At 46.8% G+C, this 20,261-nt stretch overlaps 1 protein-coding gene across 4 annotated transcripts in view; it reads left to right on the forward strand.

Annotated features, from left to right (window-relative positions):
• LOC115115149 (zinc finger protein OZF-like) overlaps positions 1-17,568 on the forward strand; it is a 32,626-nt gene extending 15,058 nt beyond the window's left edge. For 3 of the 4 annotated variants that reach the window (XM_065016700.1, XM_065016701.1, XM_065016698.1), the window contains one exon: positions 16,124-17,568. In XM_065016700.1, the coding sequence (XP_064872772.1) occupies positions 16,124-17,097 (974 nt within the window). In that variant the 3' untranslated portion in view covers positions 17,098-17,568. The remainder of the gene's footprint in view (positions 1-16,123) is intronic. The other variant, XM_065016699.1, reaches the window with a different exon arrangement.
• Positions 17,569-20,261: the final 2,693 nt, after the last annotated feature.

Genomic DNA, 20,261 nt, shown 5'->3' on the forward strand with positions numbered 1-20,261 from the left:
ACAGACTGACTACTCACTATACCACATGGACAGACTGACTACTACTATGGACACTACTACCACATGGACAGACTGACTACTACCACATGGACAGACTGACTACTACCACATGGACAGACTGACTACTATCACTACTACCACATGGACAGACTGACTACTACCACATGGACAGACTGACTACTATCACTACTACCACATGGACAGACTGACTACTACCACATGGACAGACTGACTACTACTACTACATGGACAGACTGACTACTACCACATCACTACTACCACATGGACAGACTGACTACTATCACTACTACCACATGGACAGACTGACTACTACCACATGGACAGACTGACTACTATCACTACTACCACATGGACAGACTGACTACTACAGACTGACTACTACCACATGGACAGACTGACTACTATCACTACTACCACATGGACAGACTGACTACTACCACATGGACAGACTGACTACTACCACATGGACAGACTGACTACTATCACTACTACCACATGGACAGACTGACTACTACCACATGGACAGACTGACTACTACCACATGGACAGACTGACTACTATCACTACTACCACATGGACAGACTGACTACTATCACATGGACATGGACAGACTACTATCACTACTACCACATGGACAGACTGACTACTACCACTACTACCACATGGACAGACTGACTACTATCACTACTACCACATGGACAGACTGACTACTATCACTACTACCACATGGACAGACTGACTACTATCACATGGACAGACTGACTACTATCACATGGACAGACTGACTACTATCACTACTACCACATGGACAGACTGACTACTATCACTACTACCACATGGACAGACTCACTACTACCACATGGACAGACTGACTACTATCACTACTATCACATGGACAGACTGACTACTACCACATGGACAGACTGACTACTACCACATGGACAGACTGACTACTATCACTACTACCACATGGACAGACTGACTACTCACATGGACAGATGACTACTACTACTACCACATGGACAGACTGACTACTACCACATGGACAGACTGACTACTATCACTACTACCACATGGACAGACTGACTACTACCACATGGACAGACTGACTACTAGACTGACTACTACCACATGGACAGACTGACTACTATCACTACTACCACATGGACAGACTGACTACTACCACATGGACAGACTGACTACTACCACATGGACAGACTGACTCACTACTACATGGACAGACTGACTACTATGGACAGACACTACTACATGGACAGACTGACTACTATCACTACTACCACATGGACAGACTGACTACTACCACATGGACAGACTGACTACTATCACTACTACCACATGGACAGACTGACTACTACCACATGGACAGACTGACTACTACCACATGGACAGACTGACTACTATCACTACTACCACATGGACAGACTGACTACTACCACATGGACAGACTACTACCACATGGACAGACTGACTACTACCACATGGACAGACTGACTACTATCACTACTACCACATGGACAGACTGACTACTACTACTACATGGACAGACTGACTACTATCACATGGACAGACTGACTACTATCACATGGACAGACTGACTACTATCACTACTACCACATGGACAGACTGACTACTATCACTACTACCACATGGACAGACTGACTACTATCACCACATGGACAGACTGACTACTACCACATGGACAGACTGACTACTATCACTACTACCACATGGACAGACTGACTACTACCACATGGACAGACTGACTACTATCACTACTACCACATGGACAGACTGACTACTATCACTACTACACATGGACAGACTGACTACTCACTACTACCACATGGACAGACTGACTACTACCACATGGACAGACTGACTACTACCACATGGACAGACTGACTACTATCACTACTACCACATGGACAGACTGACTACTACCACATGGACAGACTGACTACTATCACTACTACCACATGGACAGACTGACTCACTACTACCACATGGACAGACTGACTACTACACTACATGGACAGACTGACTACTACCACATGGACAGACTGACTACTACCACATGGACAGACTGACTACTATCACTACTACCACATGGACAGACTGACTACTATCACTACTACCACATGGACAGACTGACTACTACCACATGGACAGACTGACTACTACCACATGGACAGACTGACTACTACTACCACATGGACAGACTGACTACTACCACATGGACAGACTGACTACTATCACTACTGGACAGACTGGACTACTACTCACTACTACCACATGGACAGACTGACTACTACCACATGGACAGACTCACTACTACCACATGGACAGACTGACTACTACTACCACATGGACAGACTGACTACTACTACACATGGACAGACTGACTACTACCACATGGACAGACTGACTACTACCACATGGACAGACTGACTACTATCACTACTACCACATGGACAGACTGACTACTATCACTCACTACTACTACATGGACAGACTGACTACTATCACTACTACCACATGGACAGACTGACTACTACCACATGGACAGACTGACTACTACCACATGGACAGACTGACTACTACCACATGGACAGACTGACTACTATCACTACTACCACATGGACAGACTGACTACTATCACTACTACCACATGGACAGACTGACTACTACCCACATGGACAGACTGACTACTACCACATGGACAGACTGACTACCACATGGACAGACTGACTACTATCACATGGACAGACTGACTACTATCACTACTACCACATGGACAGACTGACTACTACCACATGGACAGACTGACTACTACTACCACATGGACAGACTGACTACTATCACTACTACCACATGGACAGAGACTGACTGACTACTACTACCACATGGACAGACTGACTACTATCACTACTACCACATGGACAGACTGACTACTATCACACATGGACAGACTGACTACCACATGGACAGACTGACTACTATCACTACTACTGACTACTACCACATGGACAGACTGACTACTATCACTACTACCACATGGACAGACTGACTACTACCACATGGACAGACTGACTACTACCACATGGACAGACTGACTACTACCACATGGACAGACTGACTACTATCACTACTACCACATGGACAGACTGACTACTATCACTACTACCACATGGACAGACTGACTACTACCACATGGACAGACTGACTACTATCACTACTACCACATGGACAGACTGACTACTACCACATGGACAGACTGACTACTACATGGACACTGACTACTACCACATGGACAGACTGACTACTATCACTACTACCACATGGACAGACTGACTACTATCACTACTACCACATGGACAGACTGACTACTCACTACCACATGGACAGACTGACTACTACCACATGGACAGATTGACTACTATCACTACACATGGACAGACTGACTACTATCACTACTACCACATGGACAGACTGACTACTACCACATGGACAGACTGACTACTATCACTACTACCACATGGACAGACTGACTACTATCACTACTACCACATGGACAGAGACTACCACATGACTGACTACTATCACTACTACCACATGGACAGACTGACTACTATCACATGGACAGACTGACTACTATCACTACTACCACATATCACTACTACCACATGGACAGACTGACTACTATCACTACTACCACATGGACAGACTGACTACTACCACATGGACAGGACTACTATCACTACCACATGGACAGACTGACTACTATCACTACTACCACATGGACAGACTGACTACTACCACATGGACAGACTGACTACCACATGGACAGACTGACTACTACTACCACATGGACAGACTGACTACTATCACTACTACCACATGGACAGACTGACTACTACCACATGGACAGACTGACTACCACATGGACAGACTGACTACTACCACATGGACAGACTGACTACTACCACATGGACAGACTGACTACTACCACATGGACAGACTGACTACTACCACTACTATCACATGGACAGACTGACTACTACCACATGGACAGACTGACTACTACCACTACTATCACATGGACAGACTGACTACTACCACATGGACAGACTGACTACTACCACATGGACAGACTGACTACTATCACTACTACCACATGGACAGACTGACTACCCTACCACATGGACAGACTGACTCCTACCACATGGACAGACTGACTACTACCACATGGACAGACTGACTCCTACCACATGGACAGACTGACTACTACCACATGGACAGACTGACTACTACCACTACTATCACATGGACAGACTGACTACTACCACATGGACAGACTGACTACTATCACTACTACCACATGGACAGACTGACTACTATCACATGGACAGACTGACTACATCACTACTACCACATGGACAGACTGACTACTATCACTACTACCACATGGACAGACTGACTACTATCACATGGACAGACTGACTACTATCACTACTACCACATGGACAGACTGACTACTATCACTACTACCACATGGACAGACTGACTACTACCACATGGACAGACTGACTACTACGGACTACTACCACATGGACAGACTGACTATTATCACATACTACAGACAGACTACTACCACATGGACAGACTGACTACTATCACTACTACCACATGGACAGACTGACTACTATCACTACTACCACATGGACAGACTGACTACTATCACTACTACCACATGGACAGACTGACTACTACCACATGGACAGACTGACTACTACCACATGGACAGACTGACTACTATCACTACTACCACATGGACAGACTGACTACTACCACATGGACAGACTGACTACTACATGGACAGACTGACTACTACCACATGGACAGACTGACTACTATCACTACTACATGGACAGACTGACTACTATCACATGGACAGACTCACTACTACCACATGGACAGACTGACTACTACCACATCACTACTATCACATGGACAGACTGACTACTATCACTACTACCACATGGACAGATTGACTACTACCACATGGACAGATTGACTACTATCACTACTACCACATGGACAGACTGACTACAATCACATGGACAGATTGACTACTATCACTACTACCACATGGACAGACTGATTACTACCACATGGACAGACTGACTACTACCACTACTATCACATGGACAGACTGACTACTACCACATGGACAGACTGACTACTACCACTACTATCACATGGACAGACTGACTACTACCACATGGACAGACTGACTACTACCACATGGACAGACTGACTACTATCACTACTACCACATGGACAGACTGACTACTATCACATGGACAGACTGACTACTATCACTACTACCACATGGACAGACTGACTACTACCACATGGACAGACTGACTACTATCACTACTACCACATGGACAGACTGACTACTATCACATGGACAGACTGACTACTATCACTACTACCACATGGACAGACTGACTACTATCACTACTACCACATGGACAGACTGACTACTATCACTACTACCACATGGACAGACTGACTACTACCACATGGACAGAGACTACTACTACCACATGGACAGACTGACTACTACCACATGGACAGACTGACTACTACCACATGGACAGACTGACTACTACACATCACTACTATCACATGGACAGACTGACTACTATCACTACTATCACATGGACAGACTGACTACTATCACTACTACCACATGGACAGACTGACTACTATCACTACTACCACATGGACAGACTGACTACTACCAGATGGACTGACTACTACTACACATGGACAGACTGACTACTATCACATGGACAGACTGACTACTATCACATGGACAGATTGACTACTATCACTGCTACCACATGGACAGACTGACTACTACCACATGGACAGATTGACTACTATCACATGGACAGACTGACTACTACCACTACTACCACATGGACAGACTGACTACTATCACTACTACCACATGGACAGACTGACTACAATCACGCGAACAGACTGACTACTACCACATGGACAGACTGACTACTATCACTACTACCACATGGACAGACTGACTACTATCACTACTACCACATGGACAGACTGACTACTATCACTACTATCACATGGACAGACTGACTACTATCACTAGTACCACATGGACAGACTGACTACTACCACATGGACAGACTGACTACTACGACAGACTGACTACTATCACATGGACAGACTGACTACTACCACATGGACAGACTGACTACTACCACATGGACAGACTGACTACTATCACTACTACCACATGGACAGACTGACTACTACCACATGGACAGACTGACTACTATCACTACTACCACATGGACAGACTGACCTCAACCACATGGACAGACTGACTACTATCACTACTACCACATGGACAGACTGACTACTACCACATGGTCAGAATGACTACTATCACTACTACCACATGGACAGACTGACTACTATCACTACTACCACATGGACAGACTGACTACTACCACATGGTCAGACTGACTACTATCACTACTACCACATGGACAGACTGACTACTATCACTACTACCACATGGACAGACTGACTACTATCACTACTACCACATGGACAGACTGACTACTACCACATGGTCAGACAGACTACTATCACTACTACCACATGGACAGACTGACTACTACCACTACTACCACATGGACAGACTGACTACTACCACATGGACAGACTGACTACTATCACTACTACCACATGGACAGACTGACTACTATCACATGGACAGACTGACTACTATCACTACTACCACATGGACAGACTGACTACTACCACATGGACAGACTGACTACTATCACTACTACCACATGGACAGACTGACTACTATCACATGGACAGACTGACTACTATCACTACTACCACATGGACAGACTGACTACTATCACTACTACCACATGGACAGACTGACTACTACCACATGGACAGACGGACTACTACCACATGGACAGACTGACTACTACCACATGGACAGACTGACTACTACCACATGGACAGACTGACTACTATCACATGGACAGACTGACTACTATCACTACTATCACATGGACAGACTGACTACTATCACTACTAACACATGGACAGACTGACTACTATCACTACTACCACATGGACAGACTGACTACTACCAGATGGACTGACTACTACCACATGGACAGACTGACTACTATCACATGGACAGATTGACTACTATCACTGCTACCACATGGACAGACTGACTACTACCACATGGACAGATTGACTACTATCACTACTATCACATGGACAGACTGACTACTACCACTACTACCACATGGACAGACTGACTACTATCACTACTACCACATGGACAGACTGACTACAATCACGCGAACAGACTGACTACTACCACATGGACAGACTGACTACTATCACTACTACCACATGGACAGACTGACTACTATCACTACTACCACATGGACAGACTGACTACTATCACTACTATCACATGGACAGACTGACTACTATCACTAGTACCACATGGACAGACTGACTACTACCACATGGACAGACTGACTACTACCACAGACTGACTACTATCACATGGACAGACTGACTACTATCACACGGACAGACTGACTACTATCACACGGACAGACTGACTACTACCACATGGACAGACTGACTACTACCACATGGACAGACTGACTACTATCACTACTACCACATGGACAGACTGACTACTACCACATGGACAGACTGACTACTATCACTACTACCACATGGACAGACTGACCTCAACCACATGGACAGACTGACTACTATCACTACTACCACATGGACAGACTGACTACTACCACATGGTCAGAATGACTACTATCACTACTACCACATGGACAGACTGACTACTATCACTACTACCACATGGACAGACTGACTACTACCACATGGTCAGACTGACTACTATCACTACTACCACATGGACAGACTGACTACTATCACTACTACCACATGGACAGACTGACTACTATCACTACTACCACATGGACAGACGGACTACTATCACTACTACCACATGGACAGACTGACTACTACCACATGGACAGACTGACTACTACCACATGGACAGACTGACTACTACCACATGGACAGACTGACTACTACCACATGGACAGACTGACTACTACCACATGGACAGACTGACTACTATCACATGGACAGACTGACTACTATCACATGGACAGACTGACTACTACCACATGGACAGACTGACTACTACCACATGGACAGACTGACTACTATCACATGGACGGACTGACTACTATCACGTGGACAGACTGACTACTATCACGTGGACAGACTGACTAGCTACCACGTGGACAGACTGACTAGCTACCACGTGGACAGACTGACTAGCTACCACGTGGACAGACTGACTAGTACCACATGGTCAGACTGACTAGCTACCACGTGGACAGACTGACTAGTACCACATGGTCAGACTGACTACTCCCTCATGGACAAATAAACTTCTTGTTAATCCAAACGCTGTGTCAGATTTCAAGAAGGCTTTACGACGAAAGCAAATCATGCGATTATCTGAGAACAGCAGGCAAGTCATTACAAACAGTAACTAGCCAAGTAGAGGATTAACAAAAGTCAGAAATAGCGATAAAATGTATCACTTACCTTTGATGATCTTCATATGGTTGCACTCCCAATACTCCATGTTACACAAATGTTTGTTTTGCTCGATAAAGTCCCTCTTTATATTCAAAAACCTCAATTTTGTTGGTGCGTTTTGTAATCAATAATATTTCAACCGGACAAAAGCTTAATTAATAGAAAAGGAGAAACAAGACCGGATCGCTTTCTGGACTCATGTCTGGAAATTTCCACTGTCCTCCCATTGAAAGTATCTCCCTCATTTTTTCAGATTAAAAGCCTGAAACAATGCCTAAAGACTGGTCACATGTAGAGGAGGCCATAGAGCCCGTGAACTGTTCATCTAAGATGGCGTAGCATGTTTTGTTTTGTTCGTCCTCTCGTGTGCTTTTGTATTTTTCGTATTTTTTGTATATATTTAAAAAAAATATCTATGTCTTTTAGATTTTTAATTCGATTATACCTTCCGGTAACCTGCCTCACCCAATGTGATACAGAATCGCTACTATTTTTAACTTTGGAACACCGTCAATAACCTCTAGAAGCTAACCAGCTAATTAGTTACAAGCTATTTAGTCATTTTTAGCCACTGCTAGCGGCTTTTACCTTCTGCACAGACCTGTTCTTAGCCTGGATATTACTCGCCAATCTACCAGTATCGGACTGTCTCCACAACAACTCCGGATTCCTGCCGTAATCCCTGAGCCACTACTTCTGATTCTCTCAGCTAGCTTGCAGCTAGCTAGCTCACAGCCTGCAGCTAGCTAGCACACAGCTATCTTGCACCCTCCGCGGCACCCAATACCGAAGCTATCCCTGAGGCCCACCTCCCGGCCTACTCAGCTGTTTACCTGAACCCCACTCATACACGGCTAGTGCCCAATACCCCACCGGATCCTTGCTGTAAACTCTGGACCTTGGCACCGGATCACCGATGCTACCGATTGGCTATAGTGGCTGACGCCACTGCCACGAAGCTATTACCAGTTAGCCGTGAGCCAGATGTGCCTTCAATCCGCTGTGCCTTCAACCGGCCTCCGTCTGAGCAGACCCCCTCCGTCTGAGCAGACCCCCTCCGTCTGAGCAGACCACCCCCGTCTGAGCAGACCACCCCCGTCTGAGCAGACCCCCTCCGTCTGAGCAGACCCCCTCCGTCTGAGCAGACCACCCCCGGGCTACTAACTTTAAACGCTGCGTGCTAGCGTAGTGGCGACTCCCCTGTTCCATCTACTGCTGCCCCCTGGACACTGTGATCACTTGGCTACATAGCTGATGCCTGCTGGACTGTCCATTAATCACGGTACTCCATTCTATTGATTTGTGTTTTATCTGTCGGCCCCAGCCGCGAACTCAGGCTCTGTGTGTAGTTAACCCGACCCTCTCTGCCTAGTCATCGCCATTTTACCTGCTGTTGTTGTGTTAGCTGACTGTTGTTGTTGTCTCACCAGTTGTTTTAGCTAGCTCTCCCAATCAAGACCTGCGATTACTTTATGCCTTGCTGTATGTCTCTCTCAAATATCAATATACCTTGTATACTGTTGTTCAGGTTAGTTATCATTGTTTTAGTTTACAATGGAGCCCCTAGTTCCACTCCTCATACCTCTGATACCTCCTTTGTCCCACCTCCCACACATGCGGTGACCTCACCCATTATAACCAGCATGTCCAGAGATACAACCTCTCTTATCATCACCCAGTGCCTGGGCTTACCTCCACTGTACCCCTCACCCCACCATACCCCTGTCTGCACATTATGCCCTGAATATATTCTACCACGCCCTTAATTCTGCTCCTTTTATTCCTTGTCCCCAATGCTCTAGGCGACCAGTTTTGATAGCCTTTAGCCACACCCTCATCCTACTCCTCCTCTGTTCCTCGGGTGATGTGGAGGTAAACCCAGGCCCTGCATGTCCCCAGGCACCCTCATTTGTTGACTTCTGTGATCGAATAAGCCTTGGTTTCATGCATGTCAACATCAGAAGCCTCCTCCCTAAGTTTGTTTTACTCACTGCTTTAGCACACTCTGCCAACCCTGATGTCCTTGCCGTGTCTGAATCCTGGCTTAGGAAGGCCACCAAAAATTCTGAGATTTCCATGCCCAACTATAACACTTTCCGTCAAGATAGAACTGCTAAAGGGGGAGGAGTTGCAATCTACTGCAGAGATAGCCTGCAGAGTTCTGTCATACTTTCCAGGTCTATGCCCAAACAGTTCGAACTTCTAATTTTAAAAATGAATCTCTCCAGAAATAAGTTTCTCACTGTTGCCGCCTGCTACCGACCCCCCCTCAGCTCCCAGCTGTGCCCTGGATACCATCTGTGAATTGATCGCCCCCCCATCTAGCTTCAGAGTTTGTTCTGTTAGGTGACCTAACCTGGGATATGCTTAACACCGCGGCAGTCCTACGATCTAAGCTAGATGCCCTCAATCTCACACAAATCATCAAGGAACCCACCAGGTACAACCCTAAATCCGTAAACATGGGCACCCTAATAGACATTTTCCTGACCAACTTGCCCTCCAAATACACCTCTGCTGTCTTCAATCAGGATTTCAGTGAACACTGCCTCATTACCTGTATCCGCTACGGGTCCGCGGTCAAACGACCACCCATCATCACTGTCAAACGCTCCCTAAAACACTTCTGCGAGCAGGCCTTTCTAATCGACCTGGCCCGGGTATCCTGGAAGGATATTGACCTCATCCCGCCAGTTGAGGATGCCTGGTCATTCTTTAAAAGTAACTTCCTCACCATCTTAGACAAGCATGCTCCGTTCATCACTGTCAAACGTTCCCTAAAACACTTCTGCGAGCAGGCCTTTCTAATCGACCTTGGTTCACTCCAGACCTGACTTCCCTCGACCAGCACAAAAACATCCTGTGGCGGACTGCAATAGCATCGAATAGTCCCCGCGATATTCAACTGTTCAGGGAAGTCAGGAACCAATACACACAGTCAGTCAGGAAAGCAAAGGACAGCTTTTTCAACAGAAATTTGCATCCTGTAGCTCTAACTCCAAAAAGTTCTGGGACACTGTAAAGTCCATGGAGAACAAGAGCACCTCCTCCCAGCTGCCCACTGCACTGAGGCTAGGTAACGCGGTCACCACCGATAAATCCGTGACTATCGAAAACTTCAACAAGCATTTCTCAACGGCTGGCCATGCCTTCCTCCTGGCTACTCCAACCTCGGCCAACAGCTACGCCCCCCCGCGGCTACTCGCCCAAGCCTCCCCAGCTTCTCCTTTACCCAAATCCAGATAGCAGATGTTCTGAAAGAGCTGCGAAACCTGGACCCATACAAATCAGCTGGTCTTGGCAATCTGGACCCTCTATTTCTGAAACTGTCCTCCGCCATTGTCGCAACCCCTATTACCAGCCTGTTCAACCCCTATTACCAGCCTGTTCAACCCCTATTACCAGCCTGTTCAACCCCTATTACCAGCCTGGTCAACCTCTCCTTCGTATCATCCGAGATCCCCAAGGATTGGAAAGCTGCCGCGGTCATCCCAGGGAGACACCCTGGACCCAAACTGTTAGACATATATCCATCCTGCCCTGCCTATCGAAGGTATTCAAAAGCCAAGTCAACAAACGGATCACTAACCATCTCAAATCCCACCGTACCTTCTCCGCTGTGCAATCCGGTTTCCGAGCCGGTCACAGGTGCACCTCAGCCACGCTCAAGGTACTAAACGATATCATAACCGCCATCGATAAAAGACTACTGTGCAGCCGTCTTCATCAACCTGGCCAAGGATTTCGACTCTGTCAATCACCATATTCTTATCGGCAGACTCAGTAGCCTCGGTTTTTCTAATGACTGCCTTGCCTGGTTCACCAACTACTTTGCAGACAGAGTTCAGTGTGTCAAATCGGAGGGCATGTTGTCCGGTCCTCTGGCAGTCTCTATGGGGGTACCACAGGGTTCAATTCTCGGGCCGACTCTTTTCTCTGTATATATCAATGATGTTGCTCTTGCTGCGGGCGATTCACTGATCCACCTCTACGCAGATGACAACATTTTGTACACTTCTGGCCCTTCCTTGGGCACTGTGCTATCTAACCTCCAAACGAGCTTCAATGCCATACATCACTCCTTCCGTGGCCTCCAACTGCTCTTAAACGCTAGTAAAACCAAATGCATGCTTTTCAACCGTTCGCTGCCTGCACCCGCACGCCCGACTAGCATCACCACCCTGGATGGTTCCGACCTAGAATATGTGGACATCTATAAGTACCTAGGTGTCTGGCTAGACTACAAACTCTCCTTCCAGACTCATATCAAACATCTCCAATCCAAAATCAAATCTAGAGTCTGCTTTCTATTTCGCAACAAAGCCTCCTTCACTCACGCCGCCAAATTGACCCTAGTAAAACTGACTATCCTACCAATCCTCGACTTCGGCGATGTCATCTACAAAATAGCTTCCAATACTCTACTCAGCAAACTGGATGCAGTTTATCACAGTGCCATCCGTTTTGTTACTAAAGCACCTTATACCACCCACCACTGCGACCTGTATGCTCTAGTCGGCTGGCCCTCGCAATACGTTCGTCGCCAGACCCACTGGCTCCAGGTCATCTACAAGTCTATGCTAGATAAAGCTCCGCCTTATCTCAGTTCACTGGTCACGATGGCAACACCCACCCGTAGCACGCGCTCCAGCAGGTGTATCTCACTGATCATCCCTAAAGCCAAAACCTCATTTGGCCGCCTTTCCTTCCAGTTCTCTGCTGCCTGCGACTGGAACGAATTGCAGAAATCTCTGAAGTTGGAGACTTTTCTCCCTCAACAACTTTAAACATATGCTATCTGAGCAGCTAACCGATCGCTGCAGCTGTACATAGTCCATCGGTATATAGCCCAGCCAATTTACCTACCTCATCCCCATACTGTTTATATTTTATTTACTTTTCTGCTCTTTTGCACACCAGTATCTCTACCTGCACATGTTCATCTGATCAGTTCTCACTCCAGTGTTAATCTGCTAAATTGTAATTATTTGCCTACCTCCTCATGCCTTTTGCACACAATGTATATAGATATAATAATAGTACTTCCTGGTTGGATTTTCCTCGTTTTCACCTGCCATATCCATTCTGTTATACTCGCAGACATTATTTTAACAGTTTTGGAAACTTTAGTTTTCTACCCAAATCTACCAATTATATGCATCTCCTATCTTCTAGGCCTGAGTAGCAGGCAGTTTACTTTGGGCACGCTTTTAATGCAAAATTCCGAATGCTGCCCCCTATCCTAGTGAAGTTAATTATGTGAATGTCAATGCATAATACCATTGGGTAGGCTTATAAAAAATATAATTTTTTTATTCTACTGGGGGAAGTTTGTATCCTTATAGGCTGTTAGAACAATTCAACTTAAAATGTAGGTGTTTGAAAATTACAATGAAGTGCTTGAAAGGATCAGATTTAACTCATCACAGTAAGTGCTGTATTTTAGTTTGAACAAATAATATAGATCTGGTATCTGTTACCAGGACAACCAGCAGAGTTCTGTTAGTTCTGGGATCGAACTCGGGTCTGTAGTGACACCTTGAATTTGCCAATGTCTGTAAGAACCCTGTAAGGCTACTTGCTCAGCCAGCAAATGAACTATGATCACCTGAAATTATTATTACATCATTAAATTTCAGTCTGCCCCTGGTAAATGTACCTTAATGTTGAACCCTGTGTGTGTGTGAGCACTGTGTGTGCGGTGCGCGTTGGTCCTGTATGTCTACCACTTCGTGTAGCCCGTTAGCGATGCTAATGTCTTCAGGTAGACTGAAAGACAATTTGAAGGTAACCATAAAGGAGCCTACCTGCCAGAATCGTGATTATTTGCATCAATCCGGTTACTATTTTTGTTTGAAAAAACTCCCATTGCAACACACGCATTACAGACAGACTGGTGTCTGGTGGCACTTCAGTTAAAGGGTAACTACACACAAAAAAAAAATCACATTTTTTCCCAGATCTCAAAAATGGCACTGTTGTGGTTGTCTCACCAAGCTACCTTAAGATGGATGCACTAACAAGTTGCTCTCGATAGTGACCATACTATTCCCTTAAAGCCACACAGTGTAAAATACATGGGTCATGTGAACAATGGAGCACATGCAAAATACATGGGTCATGTGAACAACGGAGCACATGCATCACATGCTAAGAGACAATGGAGCACATGCCAAATACATGGGTCATGTGAACAACGGAGCACATGCATCACATGCTAAGAGACAATAGAGCACATGCATCACATGCTAAGAGACAATGGAGCACATGCATCACATGCTAAGAGACAATGGAGCACATGCAAAATACATGGGTCATGTGAACAATGGAGCACATGCATCACATGCTAAGAGACAATAGAGCACATGCATCACATGCTAAGAGACAATGGAGCACATGCATCACATGCTAAGAGACAATAGAGCACATGCATCACATGCTAAGAGACAATGGAGCACATGCATCACATGCTAAGAGACAATGGAGCACATGCTAAGAGACAATGGAGCACATGCAAAATACATGGGTCATGTGAACAATGGAGCACATGCATCACATGCTAAGAGACAATAGAGCACATGCATCACATGCTAAGAGACAATGGAGCACATGCATCACATGCTAAGAGACAATGGAGCACATGCATCACATGCTAAGAGACAATGGAGCACATGCATCACATGCTAAGAGACAATAGAGCACATGCATCACATGCTAAGAGACATTGGAGCACATGCATCACATGCTAAGAGACAATGGAGCACATGCATCACATGCTAAGAGACAATGGAGCACATGCATCACATGCTAAGAGACAATAGAGCACATGCATCACATGCTAAGAGACATTGGAGCACATGCATCACATGCTAAGACACAATGGAGCACATGCATCACATGCTAAGAGACAATGGAGCACATGCATCACATGCTAAGAGACAATGGAGCACATGCATCACATGCTAAGAGACAATGGCACATGCATCACATGCTAAGAGACAATGGAGCACATGCATCACATGCTAAGAGACAATGGAGCACATGCTAAGAGACAATGGAGCACATGCATCACATGCTAAGAGACAGAGCACATGCATCACATGCTAAGAGACAATGGAGCACATGCTAAGAGACAATGGAGCACATGCATCACATGCTAAGAGACAATGGAGCACATGCTAAGAGACAATGGAGCACATGCATTACATGCTAAGAGACAATGGAGCACATGCTAAGAGCACTTGACTGTAAGTCTCTCTGGATAAGAGGGTCTGACTAAATGACTAAAATGTATGTGGAGATTCCATGCAGGTCTCCCTGTTTTAACCACTCTGTTTGTCTTTAGCAGAAGAGAGACCCGACTCAGAGGAACCAGAGACGTCTGAACCAGCGAGACAACACCACTGCTCCCAGTGTGGAAAGAGTTATACCCGTTTATGGAGCCTGAAAAACCACAAGAGAACACATGCAGAGAAGAAGTCTTACAACTGTTCCCAGTGTGGAAAGAGTTTTAACCATTTAGGGAATCTTAAAAACCACAAGAGAACACATGCAGAGAAGAAGTCTTACAACTGCTCTCAGTGTGCAAAGAGTTTTACTCATTTATGTAACCTAAAATCGCATGAGAGACGACACACAGGAGATAAGCCTTACCAATGCTCTCAGTGTGGTAAGAGATTTATTGAGTCAACAGAACTGAAAGTTCATAAGAGAATACACACAGGGGAAAAACCATTCCAATGCTCTCAGTGTGTAAAGACATTTTCCCGACCAGGGGACCTGAAATCACATGAGAGAATACACACAGGGGAAAAGCCGTACCACTGTTCCCATTGTGAAAAGAGTTTCAGTTGGTCAGGGACACTGAAAGAGCATGAGAGAATACACACAGGAGAAAAGCCATACCAATGCTCGCAGTGTGGAAAGGGTTTTGGCCAGTTACGGTACCTGAAAACGCACGAGATGATTCACACAGGAGAGAAGCCTTTCCAGTGCTCTCAGTGTGGAAAGAGTTTTATCCTGTTAGTAAACCTGAAATCACATGAGAGAATACACACAGGGGAAAAGCCATACCACTGTTCCCATTGTGAAAAGAGTTTCAGCTGGTCAGGGACACTGAAAGAGCATGAGAGAATACACACAGGAGAAAAGCCATTCCAATGCTCGCAGTGTGGAAAGGGTTTTACCCAGTCGGGGAGCCTGAAAATGCATGAGAGAATGCATACAGGAGAAAAGCCATTCCAATGCTCTCAATGTGGAAAGAGTTTTACCCAATTAAGGAGCCTGAAAAGTCATGTGGTGACACACAAAGGAGGGTAGCCTCACCTCTGCTCCCAGTGTGGAAAGAGTTTTACCCAATTAAGGGTCCTGAAAGAGCATAAAAGAATACATACACTCTTCATGTCACTAATTTGTAGAGGACCTGAAATCACATGAGAGAAAAGAGAGGCTGTGTTCTGACCTTTGTTCTTTGACTGAGAATGTGTTGAAATCCATGAAATCTAATTTGTATATATAAAATCATACTCACAAATAGGCCTAAATTTGTTTTTTCTATTTTTCATCTTGAGGCATGTTCAGATTTGATCAAATGCATTTTCTATTTTGTTTTGATTATAAACTTTGATTGGATACAAACTATTCGCTCAAAAAATCTTATAATTTGGATATTTCAAAATGTAACTTAACATAGAATTTTCATTCTAACCTTTGAACTTTGAAACATCTTTCATTCGTTTTTTATTGAGTAAATGTGTAACTATTCATCAAGATAAAGGACTATGAAACTGATTACTTGTTCTGGTGAAATGTGTACATTTGAGTCATTTAGCAGACGCTCTTATCCAGGGCGACTTACAGGAGCAATTAGGGTTTAAGTTCCTTGCTCAAGGAGCACATCGATAGATTTATCAGCTAGTCGGCTGGGGGATTCAAACCATCGACCTTTCTGTTACTGGCCCAACACTAGACTACCTACCACCCTAAAGTCTTTCCTTGATTCCTTGCGTCCTCCCCCCCTCCAAAACTCATTGGAGGAGATCTGAGATTATCTTCTCCTCCTATATGACCAGAGAAGATTGAAAGAGAGGATGCTGGGAAATCAAGGAAAGACCTGAGATCTTCACCCTAGTAGATAGCTGTTCTACTGATGGAGAATGGAACCACTAAAACAGGTACCATCTCAAGTCAATCCAGGCGACTTGTTTTGCCCCTGAACAAGGCAGTTAACCCACTGTTTCCCGGTAGGCTGTCATTGTAAATAATAATTTGTTCTTAACTGACTTACCTAGTTAAATAAATGTTAAATAAAAAATTTAAAAATAAATATTTCAGGCCATGCCCACTGACGCCCACAGTTTAAAAACATACAATGACATCAAGACATCCAGAGTTTAACAACACTGATCTTTTGCTACAAAGGCCCCTTTTTCTCTACAATTGGTAGTTACAGTCTTGTCCCAACGCTGCCACTCCCATACGGACTCAGAAGAGGCGAAGGTCGAGAGTCCTGCGTCCTCCGAAACACGACCCCGCCAAGCCACACTGCTTCTTGACAAACTGCTCGCTTAACCCGGAAGCCAGCTGTACCAATGTGTCGGAGGAAACGCGTACAGCTGGCGACAGAAGTCAGCGTGCATTGGCCCGACCCGCCACAAGGAGTTACTAGAGCGCGATGGGACAAGGACGTGCCGGCCAAACCCTCCCCTAACCACGCTGGGCCAAACCCTCCCCTGACCACACTGGGCCAAACCCCTGACCACACTGGGCCAAACCCTCCCCTGACCACACTGGGCCAAACCCTCCCCTAACCACGTTGGGCCTAACCACGCTGGGCCAAACCCTCCCCTAACCACTCTGGGCCAAACCCTCCCCTAACCACGCTGGGCCAAACCCTCCCTAACCCCTAACCTAACCACGCTGGGCCAAACCCTCCCCTAACCACGCCAAACCCTCCCTGGGCCAAACCCTCCCCTAACCACGCTGGGCCAAACCCTCCCCTAACCACACTGGGCCAAACCCTCCCTAACCACTTTGCCAAACCCTCCCCTGACCAAACCCTCCCCTAACCACGCTGGGCCAAACCCTCCCCCCCTAACCACACTGGGCCAAACCCTCCCCCTAACCACTGGGCCAAACCCTCCCCTAACCACGCTGGGCCAAACCCTCCCTAACCACGCTGGGCCAAACACGCTGGGCCAAACCCTCCCCTAACCACCTAACCACGCTGGCCAAACCCTCCCCTAACCACACTAACCTAACCACTGGGCCAAACCCTCCCTAACCACGCCTAACCACGCCAAACCCTCCCCTAACCACACGCTGGCCAAACCCTCCCTAACCACGCCCCAACCACAAAGGCCAAACCCTAACCACCCAAACCCTCCCTAACCACGCTGGGCCAAACCCTCCCCTAACCACGCTGGGCCTAACCAACCAAACTCCCTAACCACGCTGGGCCAAACCCTCCCTAACCACGCTGGGCCAAACCCGCTGGGCCAAACCCTCCCCTAACCACGCTGGGCCAAACCCTCCCTAACCACGCTGGGCCAAACCCTCCCCTAACCACGCTGGGCCAAACCCTCCCTAACCCACTGGGCCAAAACCACGCTGGGCCAAACCCTCCCCTAACCCTCCCTAACCACCTGGGCCAAACCCTCCCTAACCGCCAAACCCTCTGGGCCAAACCCTCCCTAACCACGCTGGGCCAAACCCTCCCTAACCACGCTGGGCCAAACCCTCCCCTAACCACGCTGGGCCAAACCCTCCCTAACCACGCCCTCCCCTAACCACTGGGCCTAAAACCCTCCCCTAACCACGCTGGGCCAAACCCTCCCTAACCACCCTAACCATGCTGGGCCAAACCCTCCCTAACCACTGGGCCACCCTCCCTAACCTGGGCCAAACCCTCCCTAACCACGCTGGGCCAAACTGGGCCAAACCCTCCCCTAACCACGCTGGGCCAAACCCTCCCTAACCCACTGGGCCAAACCCTCCCCTAACCACGCTGGGCCAAAAACCCTCCCTAACCACGCTGGGCCAAACCCTCCCTAACCACGCCACTGGGCCAAAACCATGCTGGGCCCCTCCCTAACCACGCTGGGCCCCAAACCCTCCCTAACCACGCTGGGCCAAACCCTCCCTAACCACGTTGGGCCAAACCCTCCCCTGGGCCAAACCCTCCCTAACCACACTGGGCCAAACCCTCCCCTAACCACGCTGGGCCAAACCCTCCCTAACCACCCTCCCCTAACCACGCTGGGCCAAACCCTCCCCTAACCACGCTGGGCCAAACCCTAACCACGCTGGGCCAAACCCTCCCTAACCACGCTGGGCCAAACCTCCCTAACCACGCTGGGCCAAAAACAAACCCTCCCCTAACCACGCTGGGCCAAACCCCCCTAACCACGCTGGGCCAAACCCTCCCTAACCACGCTGGACCCTCCCCCCTAACCCAAACCCTCCCTAACCACGCTGGGCCAAAC

Source organism: Oncorhynchus nerka, unplaced genomic scaffold (genome assembly GCF_034236695.1).
Source record: "Oncorhynchus nerka isolate Pitt River unplaced genomic scaffold, Oner_Uvic_2.0 unplaced_scaffold_906, whole genome shotgun sequence".
In the NCBI taxonomy this organism is placed as follows: domain Eukaryota; kingdom Metazoa; phylum Chordata; class Actinopteri; order Salmoniformes; family Salmonidae; genus Oncorhynchus; species Oncorhynchus nerka.